Genomic DNA, 23,727 nt, shown 5'->3' with positions numbered 1-23,727 from the left:
CTGTATCTCAGAATACAGCTGAATAACAGGGACACGTAGTACGGCCCGGGAACAGAGACAAGACACGCTGCACACTGAAGGTCATTCCGCCACTGAAGGTTTATTCTGGATCGGTCTTCACGTTCTGGAGGAGCTGTAAAAAGAGGATCAGCAACGCTCACCTCCCTCAACAGTTTAGTGCAGTACTGAATCACACCTTGATGGCTATCGATCGCGTGTGCGTGTGTGTCCTTTGAGAGCACCTAGAGGGGGAGGGTACGTGTGTCATCTTCTGCAATGCAGGGGCAGTGGAAAGAGAGTGGAGGGGGGGCGGGGGGCGGGGGGGTATTGCGTCATCCACTCAGTCAGGGCAATTCTAAGAGATAAACATACATGTGCGCGCGCGCACACACACACACACACACACACACACACACACACACACACACACACACACACACACACACACACACACACACACACACACACACACACACACACACACACACACACACACACACACACACACACACACAGTCCTTCCTCAAGAAGGGTCTCTGACTTTGACTCAGTGGAGTGAAATGAGGGTTACATAACCATCCATTCAGCGTGCAGAAGCCTTGTTCTCCAGTGAGCGACTGCCCCAGATCCACTTCCTCCCAGCCCTCTGTCCTTGTGTTCAGCATTAGTGCCTAGGACGCAGTCAGGTCCCGTCTCCCTCCTACATACTCTTCACGTTTCCTCTCTTCTGTCTGTGCAATTTTTCCAAATACTGCGTAACACGTTCCAACGCCATGCCGCTTAACAAGTACCCCTCCCCACCCCACCTCCCTTTCTCTCTTTGTCTCCTCCCTCTCTATTACCCCCCCGCCCCCGACCCTTTACCAACCCCCCCCCCAACCCAACCCCCGCTCTGCCCCTGTTCTCCCCAGAAGTGAGTGAGGCCACTGGCACCCTGGGACCCGGCACCATGGGCCTGAGCACACGCTACAGCCCCCAGTTCACCCTGCAGCACGTACCCGACTACCGGCAGAACGTCTACATCCCGGGCAGCACCGCCACCCTGACCTCCAACCCCCAGCAGCAGCTGATGCAGCAGCAGCAGCAGCAACAACAACAGCAGCAGCAGCAACAGCAGCAGCAACAGCAGCAGCAGCAGCAGCAGCAGCAGCAGGCAGCTGCCCAGCAGGCCCCGCAGCAGGCCCTGCCCCCGCCCCAGGCCTCCGCCCAGGTGGAGCCCCCCAAGGCAGCCCAGACCCCCGCCTCCAAGAAGAAGTCCACCAAGAAGGAGAAGAAGTAGGAAGATGGACGGAGGGCGAGGGAAGGAGGCGGCTGGAGGAGGAGATGGGAGTCCCCAGCCTCCTTGACCACTGATGATAGATAATGAAAAAAATGAAGAAAAAGAAAAAAAATCGAACCCACCCCTACTCCCCTACCAAACCGGGGCTGGTAATTGCTCTGCTACCCCCCCCCCCCCACCCTCACCCTCACCATCTCACCCACCAACCGATTTACAAATCACCCGGACACCGTTGAGTGGGTTCTTTGTAAAGTGTCTCTGGAAGAGCCTTGAGGAAGTTGAATGTGCTTGAAGGCTGTCGTATATATTTACTTGTCGGAGAACGGTGTCCCTTTGGCAACGCTTTCTCCTCGTATTGCTCGTGTAATCATTGATGGTAAACAAGTCGATTCTTTTGTGGGGGGGGGAAGGGGGGGGGAGGGGGTTGTGGGTGTGATAGGTTGCTGTATTTGATGTCCAATTCAAAAGAGCTTGGTGTTCCCTTCCTACGAACAGGCCGGCTGTGAGGAGCCGTCACGGGGCCGTCCGGGCTGTACCCAGTGGTGTATTCAGAGATGAAGATTTGTGGTGTGTTTTCAAGTAGGATTTGTTCCACTCTTTCCCTAGATGGAAAACAGCCATCTATTGTAAAGTACGCTAGATTGCCACTCGGTTATTCCTACGTAGGCTCAACTATGTAGGATTGAGGGGGACAAAAAATCACAAACACGCAACTCCTATACTTGCTATTGTTTAAACAGGTATTAATCGCTCTGCTGCATGCTATTTCTAGGTTCAAACCACGTGTATTTTAAATGGTTGCAAAACTATGCATCGCAAAAGCAAGGAGGACGTCTTTAGTCTTATGTCCCTCCGTCCAAAAGGTCAACACGATGCACACGTAGCATTTACTTGAGATTAAATACAGGGGGGGGGGGGGGGGGGGGGGGGACACACTTTTGTAAGCATAGTGAAAAAAAAATGAGACTTTGATCTCAGGCGATTTCTATGACTATCTGAGCATGCGTCCCTGAGGAAGGTTCCGTCAGAGGGCTCTGTTGGCAGGACGTTGGGTCGTTCCTCAGAGCTACCCGAGGCTACACTAGCATTAGCCTACGCTAACACACAAACCCTCCGTCCCTCAACCTTCCAGACCCGCCTGTAGGCCAACCTCCCCCCACCCCCCCTCCCCCCCGCCTCTTGTGGCGTCAACACTCTTAGAGCCAAACGATAAGAAACGCACTGTTAGTATGATAAACGATGAGATGACATAGGGGTAGTAATCACTTCAGTCTTTAGGGGATAAACAACATGTAGACGTGTTCAAATGAAGAAAAAAAAAAAAAAACGATGTTTGTGCTTAGGAGTTTCTAGAACTCTTGCAGGCTGCTAGGGCCTCTACTGAGTACCCCTCTCCCCCCCACACCCACACCCACACGACTCCTCCGCCACCCTAAAGTGCTGGTAGTATCTCCTGACGCGAGACAACTTTCCTTCGTTTTCTTTTTAAAAAGATAAGCTTCATAGCGTAGAGGTCGTCGTTTATACCAGAAGACACGAAGTCGTTCCCTCTCGCCATATTGTCCACCAAGAAACCACGGCTGGGCGCCGCTGCATGACTAGATGAGGGTGTCGTGGAGAGGGTTGCGCTGTGAGGGGTGGACGGTCTGGGGTAGCAAGGATTAGGGTGAGACTAGGGGGGTGAGACTCAAACCTGGTTTCTCGCGTGCTGAATGTACAGAGGCACCCCCGGTTCAGCCCCTGACCTCGCACTTGGCTTCCTTTAAATGCGCTGAACCACATGGAGCCAAGCACATCGGCCCATGTTGGAGAGGAGGCTAAACCACTTGAGGATCAAGCAGCGAGGGGTGGTTCAGCCCTCCTTTGACATCCGCCCCTTACATCCACATTGTAATGCCAACCTCAGGCGCTCTACCACTTAGTCCAACCCTCTGGTTCTGTGGAGGCTCTTCCCCTCTGTAAATAAACACACGTCCTGTCGATGGTATGAGCCAGTTGTATAGTAGGGACCACGTCCAGCGTTTTCAAAATAAGAGTCCCCCCATCCACAAGACGTGGCTTACTACTGGAATGTGTTGCATTTTTTTTTTCACAGTAAAAAAAAAAAAAGATTGAAAACCACAGTAAAAAAAAAATGATAAAAAAAGAATAAAAATCTGAGATGTTCTTAAACAGTTTGTGTTGCAATGTAGTAACTAAGCACCATGGAAGCCAACTAACTCTTCAGTGTAAATAAATGAATTAAAATGACGATAACTTTAGATGATAAGTATACAAAGTGACACGCGTAGACTAGTTAACTCTTGATATGTGTTGCGCATATTTTTGTGTTCATTTTCTCTCTATTATCTATTTTATCACCCTGTAAAGAAAAGAAACCACAAAAAAATATATTGGAAATGTTTCTATCCTTCTGTAACCTCTTATGTTCTTTTGCTGTGATTTTATCTTGTGCATTTGTGAAAGAATGCCTCTTTCTGTCCATATGAACAAACAACTATAAATATTATATGTGTATGTCTGTCCGCTGCGGAATTAATCCTACTCTATCCTGCTGTATTATCTTTCTTATAAATGCTTAGCCCCCACGCTATACCCCTGTGTTATTCTCTTATTTTGATGCTAATATTTATATTGCTGTTTTATTTTCTCTTGAACACTGACATTTCAAATAAAAGATTCATTTTAAAAGCTATGTTACGCCTCTGGAACTCCTTTTTTCTTTATTCTTCATTTTATGTTGAACTGTGCTTGGGTGTTCATTTGTATGCTATTGTTGTTAAGACACAAAACATATATGAATTTGTGACTTACAATTCACAATCTGAGATGCATTATTATCCACAGCAACATGAATGCGAGCACAGAGATAGCTCATTAGGTAATAGGTAGAGTCAAGGCTTGCAGAGGTTGAAACCATATGCAACCTAGGCCTGACAAGAGGCTTTTACTATGTGTGACCTACATATAGCGGCCTTGAGGCATTCTATCCCAGAATGCTTTGCTCCATCCTAGTTCTGTTTCATGTGTCCTATGGGACCGTTTGACAAGAGGAGAGGACAGATGTTGGATATTCCTTGAGTCTCGAGTAACCAACCTTTAGGGATCATTGGTTGTGGTCACATATATCATATTGACCATATTATGACACGTTATAGGAGGCTGTTGATCATTGCTGCCCATTACTATGGGATTGAAGTGCCCGACAGAAAGACTCCTGGATTATGTTACCTCACAGCCGTAAAATAATATCAGCTTAGAAATTAAGCCCATGCACTTTAAATCATTGTATATTTTTTCAAATGTATTCATGATAACAAAAATGATTGTCTTGGCTAAATACAATTAAATTCTCTCCAGATCTCTCCATATTGATGAGGTTGACCTTAACCAACCGAGCCAACCTGTCCCTAGCGATCAGGCAGTCAGGGGAGTTTATGTCGGGGGCAGGAATCTGCCCGGCAACTCGACCTGATTGGCCTATCCATGAAGGCTAAATAAGAGTCACGTAAATTAGATTATGCGCATGCAGGCTCTTTTGTGTCTGTGGTTGGGTTCAGTGACAACTCACAGAGCAAACAACAAACAACATAATAAGTTCCCATTAATTTCCCACAGGGCATGGTCCTAAAGATGTCTAGGCTGCAGTCTAGTTATAGTCATGCTGGCTCCCCTACTGTTTGCTCTCCATGTTATTGATATAGGCTCCTCTTGTGGGACGGCAGATCAGTGGGGAGGGAGGCTCGTGGATGCGTGGCGGGCTACATGTCCAGATTCCTGTGGCTTGCACAACAACTCTATTAATAGCCAAGGGAACGTCACCAAGCAAAACAAAGGGTACCTGCCTTGGCTCACTGGTGACGCAGAGGACGGGGTGGTGGGGGGGGGGGGGGGGGGGGGGGACAGGGGGGTGTAGGTCACACTGCTCGGTGAGATGCAGTGCAGGTACTATGTATGGATGGGGTTTGTTTCTTGGTGTAAATGGCATAAAAAAAATGACAATGACAAACAGACGTAGAGACAGACAGAGAGAGAGAGAGACAGAGACAGAGAGAGGATAAAACATGAAAGACAGTTATATATGACCAAGCATCTTACATGTGTATTGAACAGGTTTTAATTCATTGTTTTCAAAGCTCTCACAGCCCTCACAATTCATTCAATAATGTACTCATATCAGCCACACGCACATTGAAAGACATGGAACAGCGTGGATTCATGAGCCCAAAATGGCTGACGTCTTGCCCCCTTTTGTTTTCTCCCAGCAGAGTGTGGTTGCCATGGAAACCCTCTGCCCCAATCAATTGCGTTCGTCCCCTGCTCAGCGCCCAGAACCTTCCCTTTATTAAACGTCTCTGTGGCCGACGTTATTAGCCCCCAGCTCCAGGCCCACAGACTGAGATGAAGAGCTGGGCTCAACACACGCACGCACGCACGCACGCACACACACACACGCACGCACACGCACACACGTGTAGCCATTAGTTAAACCTGCCACCGCACAGAGGACCATGAGCAGGAAACATGCTGCAGCAGAGGATTTCCCACAGATGGAAAAACAGGTGAGTGAGTCCAGTCTATGAGCACTGGGGCCGGATGCAGTCCATGCAGAGAGAAAGAGAGAGGGCCATTCACTAATTTAGTGGAATAGTGGAATAAGCACTAACTTGTAATTTGGATAATCATATGAACATCACATCCGGTTAAACCTAGTATCAGATTATAGCATATTCAAAGTCTCGTTACTCATCAGGGCCGGTGTTCTCATGACCGTCATGTGACGCAACCACGTCCGTCCTGGGGTCGGGGGGGGCCAGAAGGACATCCAGCAGAATAGGGGGATTGTTCCATCAGAGCCCCTCTTATCAGAGGACACACACACCCCCCAGTCCACACACTCATCTTATTTAATTAGGCACATTGTGACTCATTGTACACACACAAATCCTGTGCCCTGTTCCCTCCATTGGGAAACTCTCTCATACATCACTGTCCTCTTATCCTTCTTTTCTGTGTGTGTGACTGTGTGTGTGTGTGTGTGTGTGTGTGTGTGTGTGTGTGTGTGTGTGTGTGTGTGTGTGTGTGTGTGTGACACTAGAGAGATTGGACCTTGACAATGGACTCTGTGTTTGTGCAGTAACACGGTTTAGTCAGACATTCTGAATCACAAGCATCCTTACATCCTGAGTGTCTGTCTCCCCCCCCCCCCCCCCACACAAATAAATAAAGTTGCTTCTGAGAGACTTCTGCTCACAAACAGTGATGGAGTGAGAGCCAGGAGAGGCGGAGAGGAGGACCATCTGCAGAGGGGCTTGGGAGGAGGAAAACAGGGCTCTGGTTTCAGGAAGGAGGCCCACAGCGGGCACGTGGAGAGGGGACAGGATGTGATGTAACAGCTGCATTTGGCGGGACAGGAACTGGGGTTTCCGCGCCTCCTCCCGCCTTCCGCCCCCGAAGCCACCACCCCCCACACACACTCAAATAGCTCCACCACACACACACACACACACAATAACCCCCACCACACATAACACAACGCAGTCCCCATTCCCACTTCCTGTCTTCATTTATCCCCCATCTCTCACACACACACACACACACACACACACACACACACACACACACACACACACACACACACACACACACACACACACACACACACACACACACACACACACACACACACACACACACACACACACACACACAGCTGTGGCAGCTGTTGCAGTGTGAGGACAGAGCAGGCCAGTGTGATATGGGTCACCACGTTGGCCAGCAGAGCTCAGTGGTGCAGACACACTCAAACAGAGGATAAAGACTGGATTAGACTTCAGTCTTTATATGGATCAGTTCTGGATCGTGTGGCGTGCAGCTGTGGTGCTGTTGGTAAACAGATTCAGAATGGATCACAGTTAACTGGTGACTACCACTCACTTATTACTCTCACATCTTGGCATTACCAGTTAATGCATGAGACGGAAATCAGGATTTTCCTCTCTTCAGTACAATTAAAGATGGACTAGGAGCGCTGCTATATGTGATTATTTTTCCTTTATTTCATATTCTAACTTTATAGATACCGGCTGCTGGATCTTCCTTATGAATGCCAAAACAATACAATGGAAGATTTTTTTGCAACACAGGAAATTGCAAATAGACACGCACACACACACACACACAAACACACACTGACACACAGACACTTGGGCACAGCCCGGCGCTAACCTCACACATCAAGTGGTGCTTGCAGACCTCTTCTTTGTCAGAGCTTCCCTCACCACATGGCTGATTTTCAAAATAGCTCGGGTGGAACACACACTTAACATCTTGTTCTCGTTTTGACTGACTTATATATATCTGAGGCGCACACACACACACACACACACACACACACACACAAACCATAGTCATGGTTAAAATAATGAGTTGTAATTTCAGCCATGGGAGGGGACAGCAGTGTGGCTTTGTTTCCGTTACAGCGGGAAAAATAGGTGACCGAGGAGCAGCAGTAAAGTGGCCATGGAGGAGGGTCACAGTGGCGTTTTAACACACACACGCGGTACCCCTTCTGCCGGCTCTGTCTGCCAGAACAGCGAGATGGACCCCAGCAGCAGTATGGGGACCAGACACACAAAGCTCTCTTTGAACGATCAACACTCTTCTTTTCTTTCCATCTCAAAAGACCATCTCTCTCTCTCTCTCTCTCTCTCTCTCTCTCTCTCTCTCTGGTTCACTGTTATCCAGCTCACATTCTCCAGCCCCCCTCCTTTTGTCCTCCCACTGTATGAAGCACCTCTCTCTCTCTCTCTCTCTCTCTCTCTCTCTCTCTCTCTCTCTCTCTCTCTCTCTCTCTCTCTCTCTCTCTCTCTCTCTCTCTCTCTCTCTCTCTCTCTCTCTCTCTCTCTCTCTCTCTCTCTCTCTCTCGTCAGGTGGGAGGATGTAAATCAGACAGGGTTCCGCTCTCTCTTTCTCTCTCTCTCACTCGGTGAGAGAGAGAGCATCATCTTTTTCCACATCACTCCTCTCCAGTCCAGGATGTGTAAAAACAAAAAAAAGTGGGCTGGTGGTAAAAATATGAGTCATTATTCTGATTCATTGACCGGATGTGAGACATTATGATTTGCATCATCATCTGACTTTATATTGATACATTAGGACTATATATTGTTGCTTTATGTTCATAAACGTGTCGTTGGAGAGAACAATAGCTTGGCTTCCTTCCTCTCAACACATGGGGCGCTTCCAGGGCTCAAAGGCTTCCGTTTGCTTTTAGGGCATCCCCAACCCCCACCACACACACACACACACACACACACACCTAAACTCTCCATCCCACACGTAATCCCCTATATCTCTTTTTACAAACCATGCTCTCCACATACACCCCTCCTCCTTTTCTGCTCGCGCTCTCTCACACACACACACACACACACACACACACACACACACACACACACACACACACACACACACACACACACACACACACACACACACACACCACACACACACACACACACACACACTTTCCAATCCGTTTCCCTCACCGCTGCCGTCGTCATGGAAACACAACAGTGCCATTCCAAGCAGCAAAGACCCGAAGAAGAGAGCGTGGTTGACAGGTAGGAGAAAGGAGGAAAGGAAAGGAGCACAGAGAGAAGGAAAGAAGGAGCAGAGCAGAGAGAGGGAAAAGGAAAACAAGGACTAGGATTACGTGAGGCAGTGAGTTAATGTCCGCTTCACAGAATCCGCTTCATAGACTCTGACCTGCTTCCCTTCAACATTTAATCACTGCCACACCCCACACATACACACAACCACATCTGTGTGTGTGTGTGTGTGAGAGCTGCTACACACCACCAATAGTCATATGTACGAACTGTATTTGACTATTTGAGAGTCTGGAACATAGCACTACCACCATAGAGACTAAGTGCAGACTAAGCGCTCTTCCCCCCCCCCTCACCCGGGGTCATGCTACCTACGGCCGCTCCACGGTCACGCTGGCATGTGCCCCCCCCCCCCCCCCCCACGCAGGGCGACAGGTGTGTGGTGGCTGAAACACTGCAGCTGCCGTGGGGGATATTTCAGGGAGGTCGACCGGCAGCGCAGAGCCTTCCTGGGACTATACACCCCGACAACCACCCCCCCCCCCACCACCCACCGCCCACCCCCCCCCCACCGGACCTTCCCATACTACGCTGACCTCGTCCCAGCTCTCCTCGCCCCCCTTTCCCTTGACCCGACACGCCCCCCCTGGCCCGCCGAATCAGAGGTCGGAATGCAGAGATTGCAGCATCCACACACTGACATCTTGGGAATTCTGTCGTTTTTTTTTTCTGTAGTGGGGATAATGCAAGGTCTGTCTGTCTTTCTTATTGCTTATCTGTTACATGTACATTTTGGTCTGTATCGCTCTTTCTCTCTCTCTTTCTCTACGTCCGTCTGTCTCTGTACATTTTTTTTTGCCATTTACACCAAGAAAAATACCACACACACACACACACACACACAGAAAGCCATTTAAAGAATGGTGAGAGTGGAGAGGGTGTGGGAGGGGCCTCCGCACACAGGAAGTCCAACCGGGTGGAATGGGAGTCATTTCCTTTGTGACTGCCGCATGTTGGAATACCAGGAACGCCGTGCTCGGCTACAGATGTGGAGATCATCAGGGGGGGAAGAAACATTCCTGTGCTAGGGAATTGAACTAGCAGGCCACTAAAAGCAACCCTCCAAAACCCACATGAGTGTGTTTTACACCACCGCGGCCTCTTTCCTATGTTGGACGTATTTTAAGAGGCCACATTAAGACAGAACATGCATAGATGTAAGGGGAAAGCAGCCGGTCCGAGGAAGTGGAACATGTTCTGACTGAGCCAACAGAGTTAAGATTCTGCTGTACGGTGCAGCGGTCTGGTCCACAAGATTCAGATTGCGTTCAAATAAATATTTGGGTGTGTTGCGTGTAATTTAACGGGATGAAGCCAAATTTGTTCTGCCCTCATTTACTGTTCTAAGAACAGCATCTCTCGCTCTCTAAACTCTGTGGTTGGTTGTTTCACGCATTCACTGCCTCCAAATCCTTTTATATGTTATATTTCCATCCTATGTATTTTTTTAAAGGCGCTATTCTGGTCTCTTTGCTGGCGTCCTCTAACCACGTCTCACTAACCCAGATTAAACACGTGGTCTCTCTCTCTTTGTGCCAGTTAAAATGGAGATTGGCCGCCTTCCTGAATCTCCCCTCTCTTCTCTTGTTCGCCCCGAGAAGCGCCGTAGCACAGACGGGGAAAGAAACCCCACTGAATGTAAGAGGGTGTTTGTGGAGGTGATTTTATGTGTGAGCATGAGTGAGTGAGAGAGAGAGTGTGTGTGTGTGTGTGTGTGTGTGTGTGTGTGTGTGTGTGTGTGTGTGTGTGTGTGTGTGTGTGTGTGTGTGTGTGTGTGTGTGTGTGTGTGTGTGTGTGTGTGTGTGTGTGTGTGTGTGTGTGTGTGTGTGTGTGTGTGTGTGTTCGCTCACTGGTCTCATCCCTGTCCATGAATCTGAAATATTCATGCAGCTGATTCTGCACCACACAGAACAGCACATGATGTCGTGCGTTTTTTCCGCCACACAGCGCAGAGCACAAATAGGCTCACAGTTTCCATGGCAACCTCCACCATCCATTTTCTCCTCGGCTGGTCGGCAGGGGGAGAGATGGGGTGGTCGGTATGCTAGTGTGTGTGTGTGCGTGCGTGCGTGCGTGTGTGCGTGCGTGCAGCTGGATAGACTTGACAGACAGACACGAGGACAGCGAGCGAGAGAGAGGGGAGCGACGTCACCCACAGTAGATCACTCGGAGAGAGGGTGGGTGGGAGGGACGGGAGACGAGAAAATGAACAGGAGGGGAGGGAGAGAGAGAGAGAGAGAGAGAGAGAGAGAGAGAGAGAGAGGAGGAGACAACAGATTATCCATGTGAATGAGCCTGAACGAGCAGACAAAGGAAAGCAGCGGGATCACAGAGGAGGACGCTGCTGAAGACGGGGACCCCACAGATCCAGCCAAGACGGCGGTGCAGGCGAACGAGATGAATGCGCTCGCACAGAAACATCAGAGCAGGCGGTACGGCTTGGACAGACAGGGTCAAGTCTCGTCCACAGGCCCCCCCTGTCAACCCACACAGAAGCATGTAGAAAAAAGCTGCTGAACAGAACAGCAGAGACCGTAAGCTGCTTACTTTAATGCAGGCTTGACAATAGCTTCCAATACATTCTCCCCCCTGTCCAATACACACACATGGCTTCCCCCCGTATTCCCCTGTGGACCACTGTCCCTGGTAAACATGCATGTCAAGAAGGAAGAGGCTTTGAACAAATTATATGGCTTTTATTTATATTCTATTGGTGTTTGTAAATGCAAATCACCCAAGGGAGGGGCTTTAAACACGACACTCGACCCCTCTCTCATTTTCAGCTCTTATTTTAGCTTGGCTTTGGTTTTCCTCATTTAATGTACAGCCATAACTGCAGCCCATTCATTCATGTCATGGTGTCAATGGTCTGGCACCATGGCCAATGCTGACCTCCCCTTTTTCATTTCCTCCGCTGTCAACATGTAGTCCATCACGTTACGGCTACTTGGAGAGGGGGCTTTGTCTCAGGTCTAGTGTCACATGCTCCCTTTACTCGCCCCCCGGTTCTTGTTTTGGTCTCCTGCCAGTTCCATTGTTCTTTTGTTTGTCTCTCCTCATCTCCCCTTGTCTAATTAGTTCTCCTATTATCTCCTCTCCTAGCCTCTAACGCCGTCTACCCCTTTAATTTCCTTCATCTCCACTCCTCTTCTCCCTTTAAGCCCCCCTCGTCTCCTTGGCTCCCTCCTAACCCCCCCATCCCCCCTCGTCTCCTCTCCTCTCCTCTCTAGGGCCGGTTCGGCCTCTGAAAGGTCAGTAGTGAGCAGCTGGCATCTCTCTGGCCCTCTGGCTGGCAGAGGATGCACTCTTTACACATTCTGCTGTCGCCACTATGGGTCTGTCTAAGTCTAAGTCTCTCTCCCTCTCTCTCGGTCTCTCTCCCCTCTCTCTGTGAACCAGGGCGGTGGATCGGTCACCCCGACGCCATCTCCTGCTTCAGTGTGAGACACAGGAAATGGAGGTTAGGAAGAAAATGGCAGACTGGAAGCAGACAATGGACAGATAAAAGAGAGATAAAAGAGAGGCAAGCGGTGCAGATGTGGAGAACAAAGAGAGAGGGGTGAGAAAGAGAGAGACGGGATGACAAAACAGTGAGAAAATAGGGGAGGCTGGGTGATGACTTTTGAGCAGTGGGGAGGCATGCGTAACCATGGTTACTGGGCCATAGGAATGATGTCATCCCCTTTAAGAGATGTGGGGCTTAGTATTTTTAAACTTGGCAAAGGGAAGGTAGAGTATGTGTATAGAGTGTGTGTGTGTGTGTGTGTGTGTGTCCTCGTGCTTCTCCAGAGCCCCACATCTCTGCACCTCCAGTTCTCACTGAACTCCCTGCTTGAAGTCTGAGCCCTGAGGCGACAGCTCCCACCTCAATATTAATGTGCCTTGAATACCCATGTCTCTTTAAGATGAAGGAAGGGGTGTGTATGTGTGTGTGTGTGTGTGTGTGTGTGTGTGTGTGTGTGTGTGTGTGTGTGTGTGTGTGTGTGTGTGTGTGTGTGTGAGAGAGAGACTGGGGGTATGCATGCTAATTGATCAACGTTCTCGAACACTTGGATCCCTTAAATGTGCTGATGAACAACATGCACTTAAACAAAAGTGTTTTGTCTTTGATTCCACCCTGGTGCCCTTAGCCAGCTCCTCGATCCATTCACCAAAGCCAATCCACGCCACTCCTGGTTTTCATTGTTAATACCTGAACCTTTTGGATGCTATGAATGGTCTGCGGATCTTACGATCAACGTCTAGGTTTAACCTCCATATGTCACTTTGGATGCAATCACATTGAAAACTCACGCCGTCTAATTTACCGTACACACACCCCCACACAGACACAGTATATAGGTCACATATGCATTTCCGACCACAGTGCAATGAAATGTATTGGGTTCCACACACACACACACACACACACGTACATACACGTCTGTGACATGCATCCATGCATGTCAAGGGTGCAGTCTCAGATGATGGAGGTCAATCGACCGAAGGCACACCTACATTAATGTGTATGGACAGATAGGGGGCAGAAGGGCTGGGCCCAATCTCCCTGACACACATTCGACTGAACCGTATAGACATGTATGGGACACACACACATACACACACACACACACCCTTGTGACCGTCCAGACAGACATGATTGCCTCAGGGGTCTCATCAGTGTAAATTAAATCCCTGTAAAGTCCCCTCCAAACCATAAGGCATGAACAATATATAATAATATATATAATATAATAATATATATAATATAAAAATCATAAACCCCCAGAATCCCAGGCCCAGGCCTGCTGGGCCTCCATTGTTCTAGTCAGTACTAGTGATTTACTATGAAGAGTACCTCACTATAATAAAATACATGAAGGTGTTCTGGATCAGCAGGTGTGATTCAATGAAATATATGGTATGAAGTTAAAAGACTACACTGCTTGCACCTAGTGTTGTATTGAACACAGAATGCAGTGGGAGTTATTTTATTGGATCTGGGTATCCCACATTATCCCTCCTTTCTAGTTATACAAACGATCAAGAGGAAGAAAAAGAAAGAATATTGTCTCAGCATTTAGTGAGAGACGGAGCATGATAATCAGGAGACAGAGTGGAAATACCACAGCCGGGGTTTCCACCCAAGAGCAATGTAGTACAGAATGAAAAAAGGCCGTAGCCGACAGAAATGAAGCACACCAATACCTAGTGCCCCTAGTTTCAGCTCAGGGTTTACCATGCATGAGAGATCTACTACAGAGAGAGAGACAGAGACAGGCCAAGGAGCGAGAGAAATAGACACGGAGAGTTATAGCCCTGGGATTTGAGACCCCTGGTCCTTATTGATATTCTGTGGGCATCGACCCTCCATTCAGCCTGCAGCCGACCAACCTCTTCTCTGGTCCCTTCCAGCCCCCTGCCAAACCCCACCCCTAGCAGTCCCCCACCCCCTCCACACCCCTAGCACCAGCCACCCAACCCTAGCGCCAGCCAGCCAGCCCCCACCACCACTTCTTAAATCCCAGTTACAGCTGCTTCAGCTAAATGGCTATGTTGCTATCACTACACACACACACACACACTAAAAATGGCTGTGGAATCCACAGTTTTGCAGTATAGTAGGTTAGAAACACAGTAATCAACTGCAAAGGCAAGGCAACTTTATTCATATAGCACTTTTCATACACAAGGCAGACACAAAGTGCTTCACATATAAACATTGTCATGCAATAAAAGAAAATAATAGATAAGTTAAAAAAAGTAAAATAGATAGAAAATAAAGGCAAAGTTAAAAGTCTCCACGATACCCACGTCGGGACTCCGACCCGACCTAAAGGAACTTGGTCCTTACCACGTCGGGACTCAAACCCGACCTAAAGGAACTTGGTCCTTACCACGTCGGGACTCAAACCCGACCTAAAGGAACTTGGTCCTTACCACGTCGGGACTCCGACCCGACCTAAAGGAACTTGGTCCTTACCCACATACTGTATAAATCACAGTAATAAACACACTACAGTATACAGTCGCAGTAATAACTTCACTACTGTTAGTTATTCACAGTACCAGTATACTACTGTAGAGATTCACAGTAGCATTATACTACTGTAGCCATTCTCTCTCTGTTAATTTGCTGTGGAGCATCTAGATACGTAACGTTTTTGTCTGTATTATTTTCTGAATAGTATTTAGAATATACGCATTTGATATCATCGTGAATAGCAACACGTAATATTTACAGATCAATGGCACAAATGGTATTGGCAATGCTAATGCCATTAGCGTTAGCATTGCGGTTATCACATTTGGCGAACATCTCCGGACATTCCACTAAATTGACTAGTTTAGGTCGGCCATTTTGAACATTGTGTGCTGCGACACATCTTTTTGTTGCTCTTATGAAAAGTAATGACGTAACAGTGCCTTTACAACTAGAGAAATTTTTACCATTCTTCAATTAACAATAAATGGTTAAACAATGTATTGTTTGTCCATTTAGTTATTCTTGAAGCCTGAAAAATTACTGTTTTATTTTACAGTTAAAACACTGCTGTAACCAAAAATACAGTCCTTGTATATTACTGTGTTTTATCATACCGTTACGTCATCATACTGTGATTTGTTTTTACAGTGAGTTACTTGTCAATTGCTGCCAGTGAGTTACTGTGAATTTCACAGTCCGTTTTTTACAGTGCACACACACTGCTCCGTGCCGTGGGGTGAACATGTGGACATGACGGCGATGATGGAGATGTCACTCAGAGATGTGAAAGCGCAGCCAATCGGTTGCCACCGGACTGCCCTTGCTAATTGGATGCTAATTGAAGGGTGTTTTACAAGCAGCCGAGTAATCGCATAAAGGGGACCTAATATTGAGATAGGACGAGTCAGTCATAACATGGAAGTGGACAGGCAAGGTTAAGACACGCACACACACACGAAAATACAGACATAGAGGAACAGGATCAGACACAGAGACACACACACAGGAAAACACCAACACACAGGAGAACACAGACACAGAGGAACCCACATACACTCACACATAGGAAAACAGGAACACACACACACACAGAAAAAATAATGATACAAATCCAAATTAACACACATTCAGGAATGACTAAGATGCACATGAAAAATTCAAGCAGGTCATCCAGGGAGCGCTCCCAGCTGTCTGCCACTAATCCTAATTTCTTTTGTTCAGCAGGCGCCACGTGCTGTAGCGGTGGACATAAGCTGAACACATGTAAACAAAACCCCAAAAACTGAATAGGTTATTCACTAATTCATTCAGTAGACACGCTTGTCTAAAGCTGTGGGTCACGTTTGTTCAACACATACACTACCCTATTGAAAGGAAGACCTTAATTAATCTAACATGCACACGCTTCCTTTTGGTGTCATTGTCAATAGAATAACAAACACGGTGGACAGCATGCAACAGTCAGGCCTACGTGTTGAATGGTTGAGCAAAACGCTGAGATGTAAATGGAGGCGTAGAAAATATAATCGTCTTTTTATTAAATTGCTTTGTTTCCCCTTTATTTCCTCCCCAGATGAGGTCACATCTCCCCCCCATCCCTCTCCTCCTCCCCCCGTTTCTCTCCTTTAAGAGTTTGCTACCTGGAGACCGACAGCCTCCCCTGGCCAGCCAATCGGCTGCTCTGACAAACAGCCTTCTACTACGCCATTGGTCGACGGCTCCGGGTAACTTGCTAACGCATCGACGGCCGTGTCATTGTGTCGTCTGGCAGCGCCGTGGCCAATTATTATGCCCTCGATCTCCCTGTTGCTTTCCGCCGGCAGTCCGACGTGCTTCCTAAAACCGCACACGCACACACATCTAGCCGTTTCATACCGGGCGAGGGAGGGGTGAATCGGAGCTATTAAAAAGCTAATTTAAGCAGCAGACGGCAACGCTTGGTCAGTTTCACTACAGTTCAATGAATCGCATAGCACCCGCACGGTAGGCTAAAGCCGATCTAGTCTGACCATAAATAGGCTCACTCACTAAATGACAAAGGAAAGGTCATAACACACAACTGAGAACACACCAGCCTGACGTATTAAACCACGCGTCTGTTTCATTTTCAGCTTCATGATTATAGACAAAACACAGCCTAAAGTCGTTTAGGACTTATCTCAGCGGCCAATCTGGAGAACTCAATTGTTTCTGAAAAACTACCATTAGAGACTTAGTGAGTTTCATCATCCTATTATTTAAATGTTAATATATTATGAGACGTTGAGATAATTCAACGAATATGTAGGCCTACGCTGGTCCCTGAAATGTAAATTTACTCTTTTTTTTTTTTACACACCTTTACATTTACTGGAAACAAACAAGCAGTTGAGAATAGATGTTTTGTAAATAGCTGAGCAACAGTATATATTGACATAAAGGCATGGGGATACTTGAGAATGAATGGGGCCTTGGCAAACATTTACACAGTAGCCAATTACAAATACACACACCAAAACATTACACAGTAGAAATTATAACTACACACACATACAGAATGGGGAGGGGGGGGGGGGCTGGGACCCACAGCACTCCCAGGAAGGACAAAAACCCAGCCTTTAATCCACACCACTCCTCTTTTGTCTGTGAGCTAATCACTTCATCACAGCCAACCCAGCCACAGTCTCTCAACTCTCTCTCGCTCCCACACTCTCCCCTAGGCTCTTTTTTTTATGCATCCTTCACTTCTCCCATTGGTTTCAATCACCCCTCCTTCTTTTTAGTTCTCTGTGGAACTTTGTCTTCAGGTTCTTTGTACTTTCTCCTTCTCCAGAATGCTGTAAAACCCCCTCTTACTCATTTCCTTTTTTTCTGGTTTTTAGGTCAATCAGTACCATCTTTTCCATTTCTAGGGCTGCTCAGGCACGACAGACAAACTCACCATGAGGTGACCGCCATTCATAGAGAACTACATAAACATGTAAACACACACACACATTTGTGCGGAGAGGCGTAACTCTGTATGCGATGGGGGGGGGGGGGGGGGGGGTCGTTCAAAATGCAAATGACTGCTTTGAGAAGTAAGTAGGCTTAGTTAATAGGAGTTTTGTGGGCATGCATATGCACAGGGTCATACAAGTGGGCCTTTAATGGGGCGCACCATGCTGAGAACAGGGGGCGACAGTCCCCTGATCATTTAGGAGGGAAACAACGGTTGGTTTTTATGTCAAATATCCTTGGCAAATAGTACTTTAAATAAATGCACTAGATACAGTACATCATGCCTTTATTATCTTTCATTTTGTATAAATATTTATACCATTTTTAGCAACAAACCTGTATGTATTGTACTGGTAGCAGTGGCGGTTCTAGGATTTTTCTGAACAGGGGCCATTAAAGGGGCCACACGTTACATACAGGGGCCAAGTACACAAATAATTTATTCAGTATGGTGAAATACATTTTGACAGTCATACCTTTTTCAAACGCTCTAATAAAAAATAATGCACCAGTTAAGTTCTTAATGATTTTCACTCATTTATACTGTGCATAAAAGGACACAATGCATAAAACTCATTGCATGCAATACATCACGCGTACACACACACACACTTAGCACAGCGAATTCAGAACAAAAAATTGGTATTTTAACAACCATGTAGGCCTACTGTATATAACAGTTTCCAAATAGGTACAATACACTATCGATAACGTCCACTCCCGCGCTACTACATGTTTACCTCTATAGGCGTGGTTCCCGAACGGTCTTAGTCTTCTTATCCCAGCAAACATTTTGACGTCGATCAGAGGTCTAATAGATGTTGGTTATGGAGGTCGATAGGACGTCTAGTTGTGGGGCTGATATGTAAGTTTTTTCGACGGCTCATAGACGACATCAATCCACGTCGTTTCAACATTGTACAGACGACATTACTTCAACCTACATGAAATTTACTTTTAAGCCAAGTCACTAAATACCCACTTAATTATGAACATACAATTAAGCTACATTTCAGTTACCTTGTAGTTTGCCCCAATTTGAGTTTTTCAGTAGCCTATAGCTTCCACTGCCACCATAGAGTTGACCATTGACACACCCACCAAACCTATAACAAGCAAACTCGTGCTGCGTGTAGATAATATTTCTCAATGTTATAAACATATTTACCATTAGACTGTACTTCTTAATTCCAGCAAATATTTCCTCAAACTACGTCGTCAACAAGTCCAATAGACATCGAGTCACAATGTGACTTTATTTTTACCCTTTGCCGACATGAGAACATAATCTTAAGGGAATGGTGATTTTGAGGAGAACTTGTAACCAAATAGACACACCTCTGATAAAGTGTCATTTAATTAAGTATTTATTATTGAATTTCACCCACTGTAAAATATGTGGCTCAAATGCTAAACACCTAGATCATTTGGTTCATATCAAAAGGATATCAATATTGAGCTAGACAGATACATCTATAATATTTTGTTTAGTTATGCATACTAACCCTATCAATCAAGCATTAATACATGTCCTATTAATATTCAACAAAAGACAGATTTCAGGGTATAAAGTGCACTATCCAAAACATTTTATTTATAGTAAAGTAGGCCTACATCTTCTTTAAACAACAAAATGAAAACTTATTGGGACCAAAATCCCATCCCCCCAGTCCTTGCAGGTGCATGTTTCAGGTGTAAACTCATGGCTGCTTCGATTTCTGTATCTGTGGCCTTGGAATTCCATCTCTTCACAGCAGCTGGAAAGAAAACACCAGTACAAGGTTGGGGGAGAGTGAGAAGTTTGACTCGCCAAAATACACAAGTGTTTCGTTCAGTGGACGAAGACAGTCTCATCATCCAGCGCCCCAGCCTCAAGGGCTACCTGGTGGCTACATCAAGTCCATTTAGCTAGCAACATCGGAAGCTATCACCCCTCTCGCTATGAATAATGAGAAGAATGGGTCCTAAAATTGACCAACAGTTCACAGGACTAATGCACGGGGAAAGGGCTTTGCCACCCGACTATGCCCGTGTTTTATTTTCAAGAACACACAGCTAATGTTAGCCTGCTAGCTTCCCGCTCCCAGTTCGTATGTAACGTTACAAATACGAAAACCCGCTATCCATGAGAATACGCCATGTAGCCTCAAATTCAACAGTTTAGCATGCAAATAATAAAAGGGTAATGTCTTTAAAAATACAGTTGCATTTTAAATTGCAGTGTCTTTTTCGAAACTCACCTGCAACTCTTGCATGCTGCCGAATTTGACGGCAAAATTATATCACCTGCCCATGCGTTGGAGGGATTAGTGTTGGTGCGCAAGGAAAAATAGTTCCTAAATGGAACTCGAGTAAATACTGGAATAAAACATTTTATCACCCGTATTGGCCATATACATGATAGCATATTGCATTTGGAATAATAATATAATATAATAACACTTTTCAATAACACAATTCATGTGTAGACATTACCGTTCACATTAATGTTACAGAGTGACATCGTTGTTAATTTAAACAGCGATATAAAGTGTATTCAGTTACACCACTGTCAAACAAACTTTCCTCGGAAACACCATTTCCCTAGGCCTATGTTTTCATGTCAGCAAATGGTGGAAATAAAGTCAGGTTGTGACCCGGCGTATATTAGACTGGGAGTGGTTATTCGGTTACACCACTCTAAAGTAAGTTTTCACCATTCCTCTAAGATTATGTTTTCATGTCGAAATGAAGTCACGTTGTTACTGGACTTGTTTTCTTCGACGCAGGTCGAGGAAATGTTTCTGTGCGCTGTCCAGAAAGAATGTGCTCAGAGATCGATTTTCCATTTCATGCGCAGTCATATTGCATATTGCAGTCTTTGCGAATAAAACATTGCTCGAAATCCTTCAAGTAGACCTAAACATTTATTTAACCATGGGCGAACATAGGATAGCCTACACTCAGTACACTGATTTAAAAAATGTATATAGAAACAGCAGAGGAGGCAATCACATCCTTAATTAGGCTACATCTGTCGCAGCCGTTCAAATGAGGATATTGATTTTCTGTTTACAAAAGGTGTCTGACTTATTATTTATGAAAATAGACATTTTGAAATGAAAGCTAAATTTTGAATAGTTTATTTAGGTTATTATATAGGCCTAATATTGTTTATTCTGAGACTGCTTTGCTTTTTGCTACCTGTCTGTGTGCAGGCTTTGTGCACCGTCAAGGGAAAGATGTGGTTGTTGAAACAAGTCTTTCGATCGCTTATTAAGTTCACTCGTTGCTTATAATGGTTTATTCATTTCCCAGTATCATTTCCTTAATTTATTTTAGGAGACAGTTTTGTTCATTTTTGAATTGTAAAATAAATACAATAATTTTTTGAAGTTGGGAATTTAGAAATTATTAGAAACGAGTCGAGCTGACCTCGCCTGCTGTACCGTATATGTACTGTACTGTACATTGGTGAAACACAACACTGCCAATGTGGCAGTTCCATGCGCAACTAGGATTTCTAAAGGTTACTGTAGACCTACAGTGGCGGAGACGGTCGTCAGGAGCTGAACCATCGGTAGAGCTAAGAAGGTTCTATGAGCGCTTCAGACCAACCTTACCAACGAACGACTTACGAAAGAGATTCGTAGCAAATAACGTTTCGGGAAACATGTTAAGGTAGAACTTAAAGTAGAGGTTACGATTGACGGAGCCGAAAGGCTCCGAAAAGGCTCCGAAAAGGCTCCGTCATTCCGTCACCGAAAGGTTTCAGGAAACCGGGCCCTGGCCCGTCAGGATTCAGTTTAGGACACCCACACATACTAAGTAAGCCTACAGCACAGCACAGAGCAGCAGCTAAAAACTCTTTCATATATTAATGACAACCAACACAAAGACTTGTGACTCACCAAGAATTGTCTTCAAGTTGGATGAATTCTTCTCTCCCGCCTAGCATAACGTCCGAGAATGTCAGGCTCTGGTAACGTTCAGCCATTAACAGTAAAAGTTTCAAGCAAAGCTAATATAACGCCAAGACCTCCACAGGTCCGCTTCTTCTCCTAAGTTGCATTGACACATTACTGCCGCCAATAGTTGGGTGTGGAATTTCATCTGTGAACGTTGAATTCTCCGGTTGTCTTCTTTGCACACCTATGCATAGCAATTGGGAGATACTACAGGTGGTGATTTCACTGATTAGAACAGCTGTAGTGCCACCCATCGACATCGCGGGCTCATAGTCGATGTGACGCATCTTCTGTTGCGCAGAGGATGTGGGGCAGAAAAGCGAAAAAGCACGCTGGATTACTTACTGAGAAATGCGAACATCCTGGTATTTTTGGCATTCTGAATTTTCCATATTATGTATTGAGACATACTAAATATTTTGGCATGCTAAATAGTATGGTAGTATGGGTATTGGAGCGCAGGGTTGACGCTCCAATGACGACACGTAGGGTGGTTCGACCCGTCTGATTGGTTGACTCACAAGAGACTATATGGTTCCCATCGCTGATTGAATGGTTTCTCGATTCAAACATGGAATTAAAATGAACATTGATGAAATATTAATAAATAATAAGCCTAGTGATTCCATCCACAAATCACGTTTCCAAGTTTTATAATGTAATACCATTTTACAGTTAATTATCGATATTATGTTATGTAAAAAATAGATTAATGAATACTTATTTTTTTATTTGTCTAATGTTTAATACCAATTTATTTATTTGAATCCTCTTGTAACCCCAGGAATGATTGACCCCATTCATCTGGGTTAGACCAACATCTGTGGCCACAGCCAGCGTGTGTTTCAGACTGGGTTCTGCTGAGATGGAAGTTCTTGTAGTCTGCAACAATACGGGATTTACATTCCAGCTTCTCACCCACATGCTGAATCCTACCTCAGAAATAGCAAACACACCTGGGCCACGGTCAATACACAAGTGCAAGGCCACACACACACACACACACACACACACACACACACACACACACACACACACACACACACACACACACACACACACACACACACACACACACACACACACACACACACACACACACACACACACACACACACACACACACACACACACACACACACACACACACACACACACACACACACCCTTGTGACCGTCCAGACAGACATGATGGCCTGAGGGGTCTCATCAGTGTAAATGAAATCCCTGCATCCCTACAAGCACACACACACACACACACACACACACACACACACACACACACACACACACAATCACTTAAGCCTAGATAAATTATTGTACACATTAAATGGCTGTCGAATGGAGGGCCAGACATGTGCCAGAAAGAGGCAGGATGTCACAGTGGGCTTCAAGGTGTAGTTTGATGAGGATCAGATGCCTGTGAATGGCTGCTTAGTTATTTCAGTCTTCAAAGCAAAGGAAGAATGACTTGCCAACACACACACACACACACACACACACACACACACACACACACACACACACACACACACACACACACACACACACACACACACACACACACACACACACACACACACACACACACACACACACACAACACACACACACACACACACACACACACACACACACACACACACACACACACACACACACACACACACACACACACACACACACACACAGGTCTCCTCTATTGCAGATTCAGAATTATCACTGGCCCCATGGATCACGTGTGTGTGTGTGCGCGTGTGTGTCTAATTTGGCACCAGCGAATAGTTTATTGGCCGTCCGATTCAAAACATTTACAAAATTGCTGAAACATTTGATGAACACTTAACAAGTATACAGCGCAGTGAGAGTATTTACACCAGGCTG

The 23,727-nt window shown here is 46.0% G+C and overlaps 1 protein-coding gene across 9 annotated transcripts in view; it reads left to right on the top strand.

Moving 5' to 3' along the window:
- LOC311345371 (protocadherin gamma-A11-like) overlaps nucleotides 1-3,963 on the top strand; it is a 196,440-nt gene extending 192,477 nt beyond the window's left edge. For 6 of the 9 annotated variants that reach the window (XM_084469749.1, XM_084469750.1, XM_084469753.1 and 3 more), the window contains one exon: nucleotides 915-2,198. In XM_084469749.1, the coding sequence (XP_084325875.1) occupies nucleotides 915-1,279 (365 nt within the window). In that variant the 3' untranslated portion in view covers nucleotides 1,280-2,198. Of the gene's footprint in view, nucleotides 1-911 lie in introns of all 9 variants that reach the window. The other 3 variants (XM_084469747.1, XM_084469745.1, XM_084469751.1) reach the window with 2 other exon arrangements.
- The last annotated feature ends 19,764 nt before the right edge of the window (nucleotides 3,964-23,727 follow it).

The sequence above is a fragment of the Micromesistius poutassou genome (assembly GCF_964030765.1).
Source record: "Micromesistius poutassou genome assembly, chromosome: 6".
NCBI lineage: Eukaryota > Metazoa > Chordata > Actinopteri > Gadiformes > Gadidae > Micromesistius > Micromesistius poutassou.
This window is presented reverse-complemented; position numbering and strand designations above follow the sequence as displayed.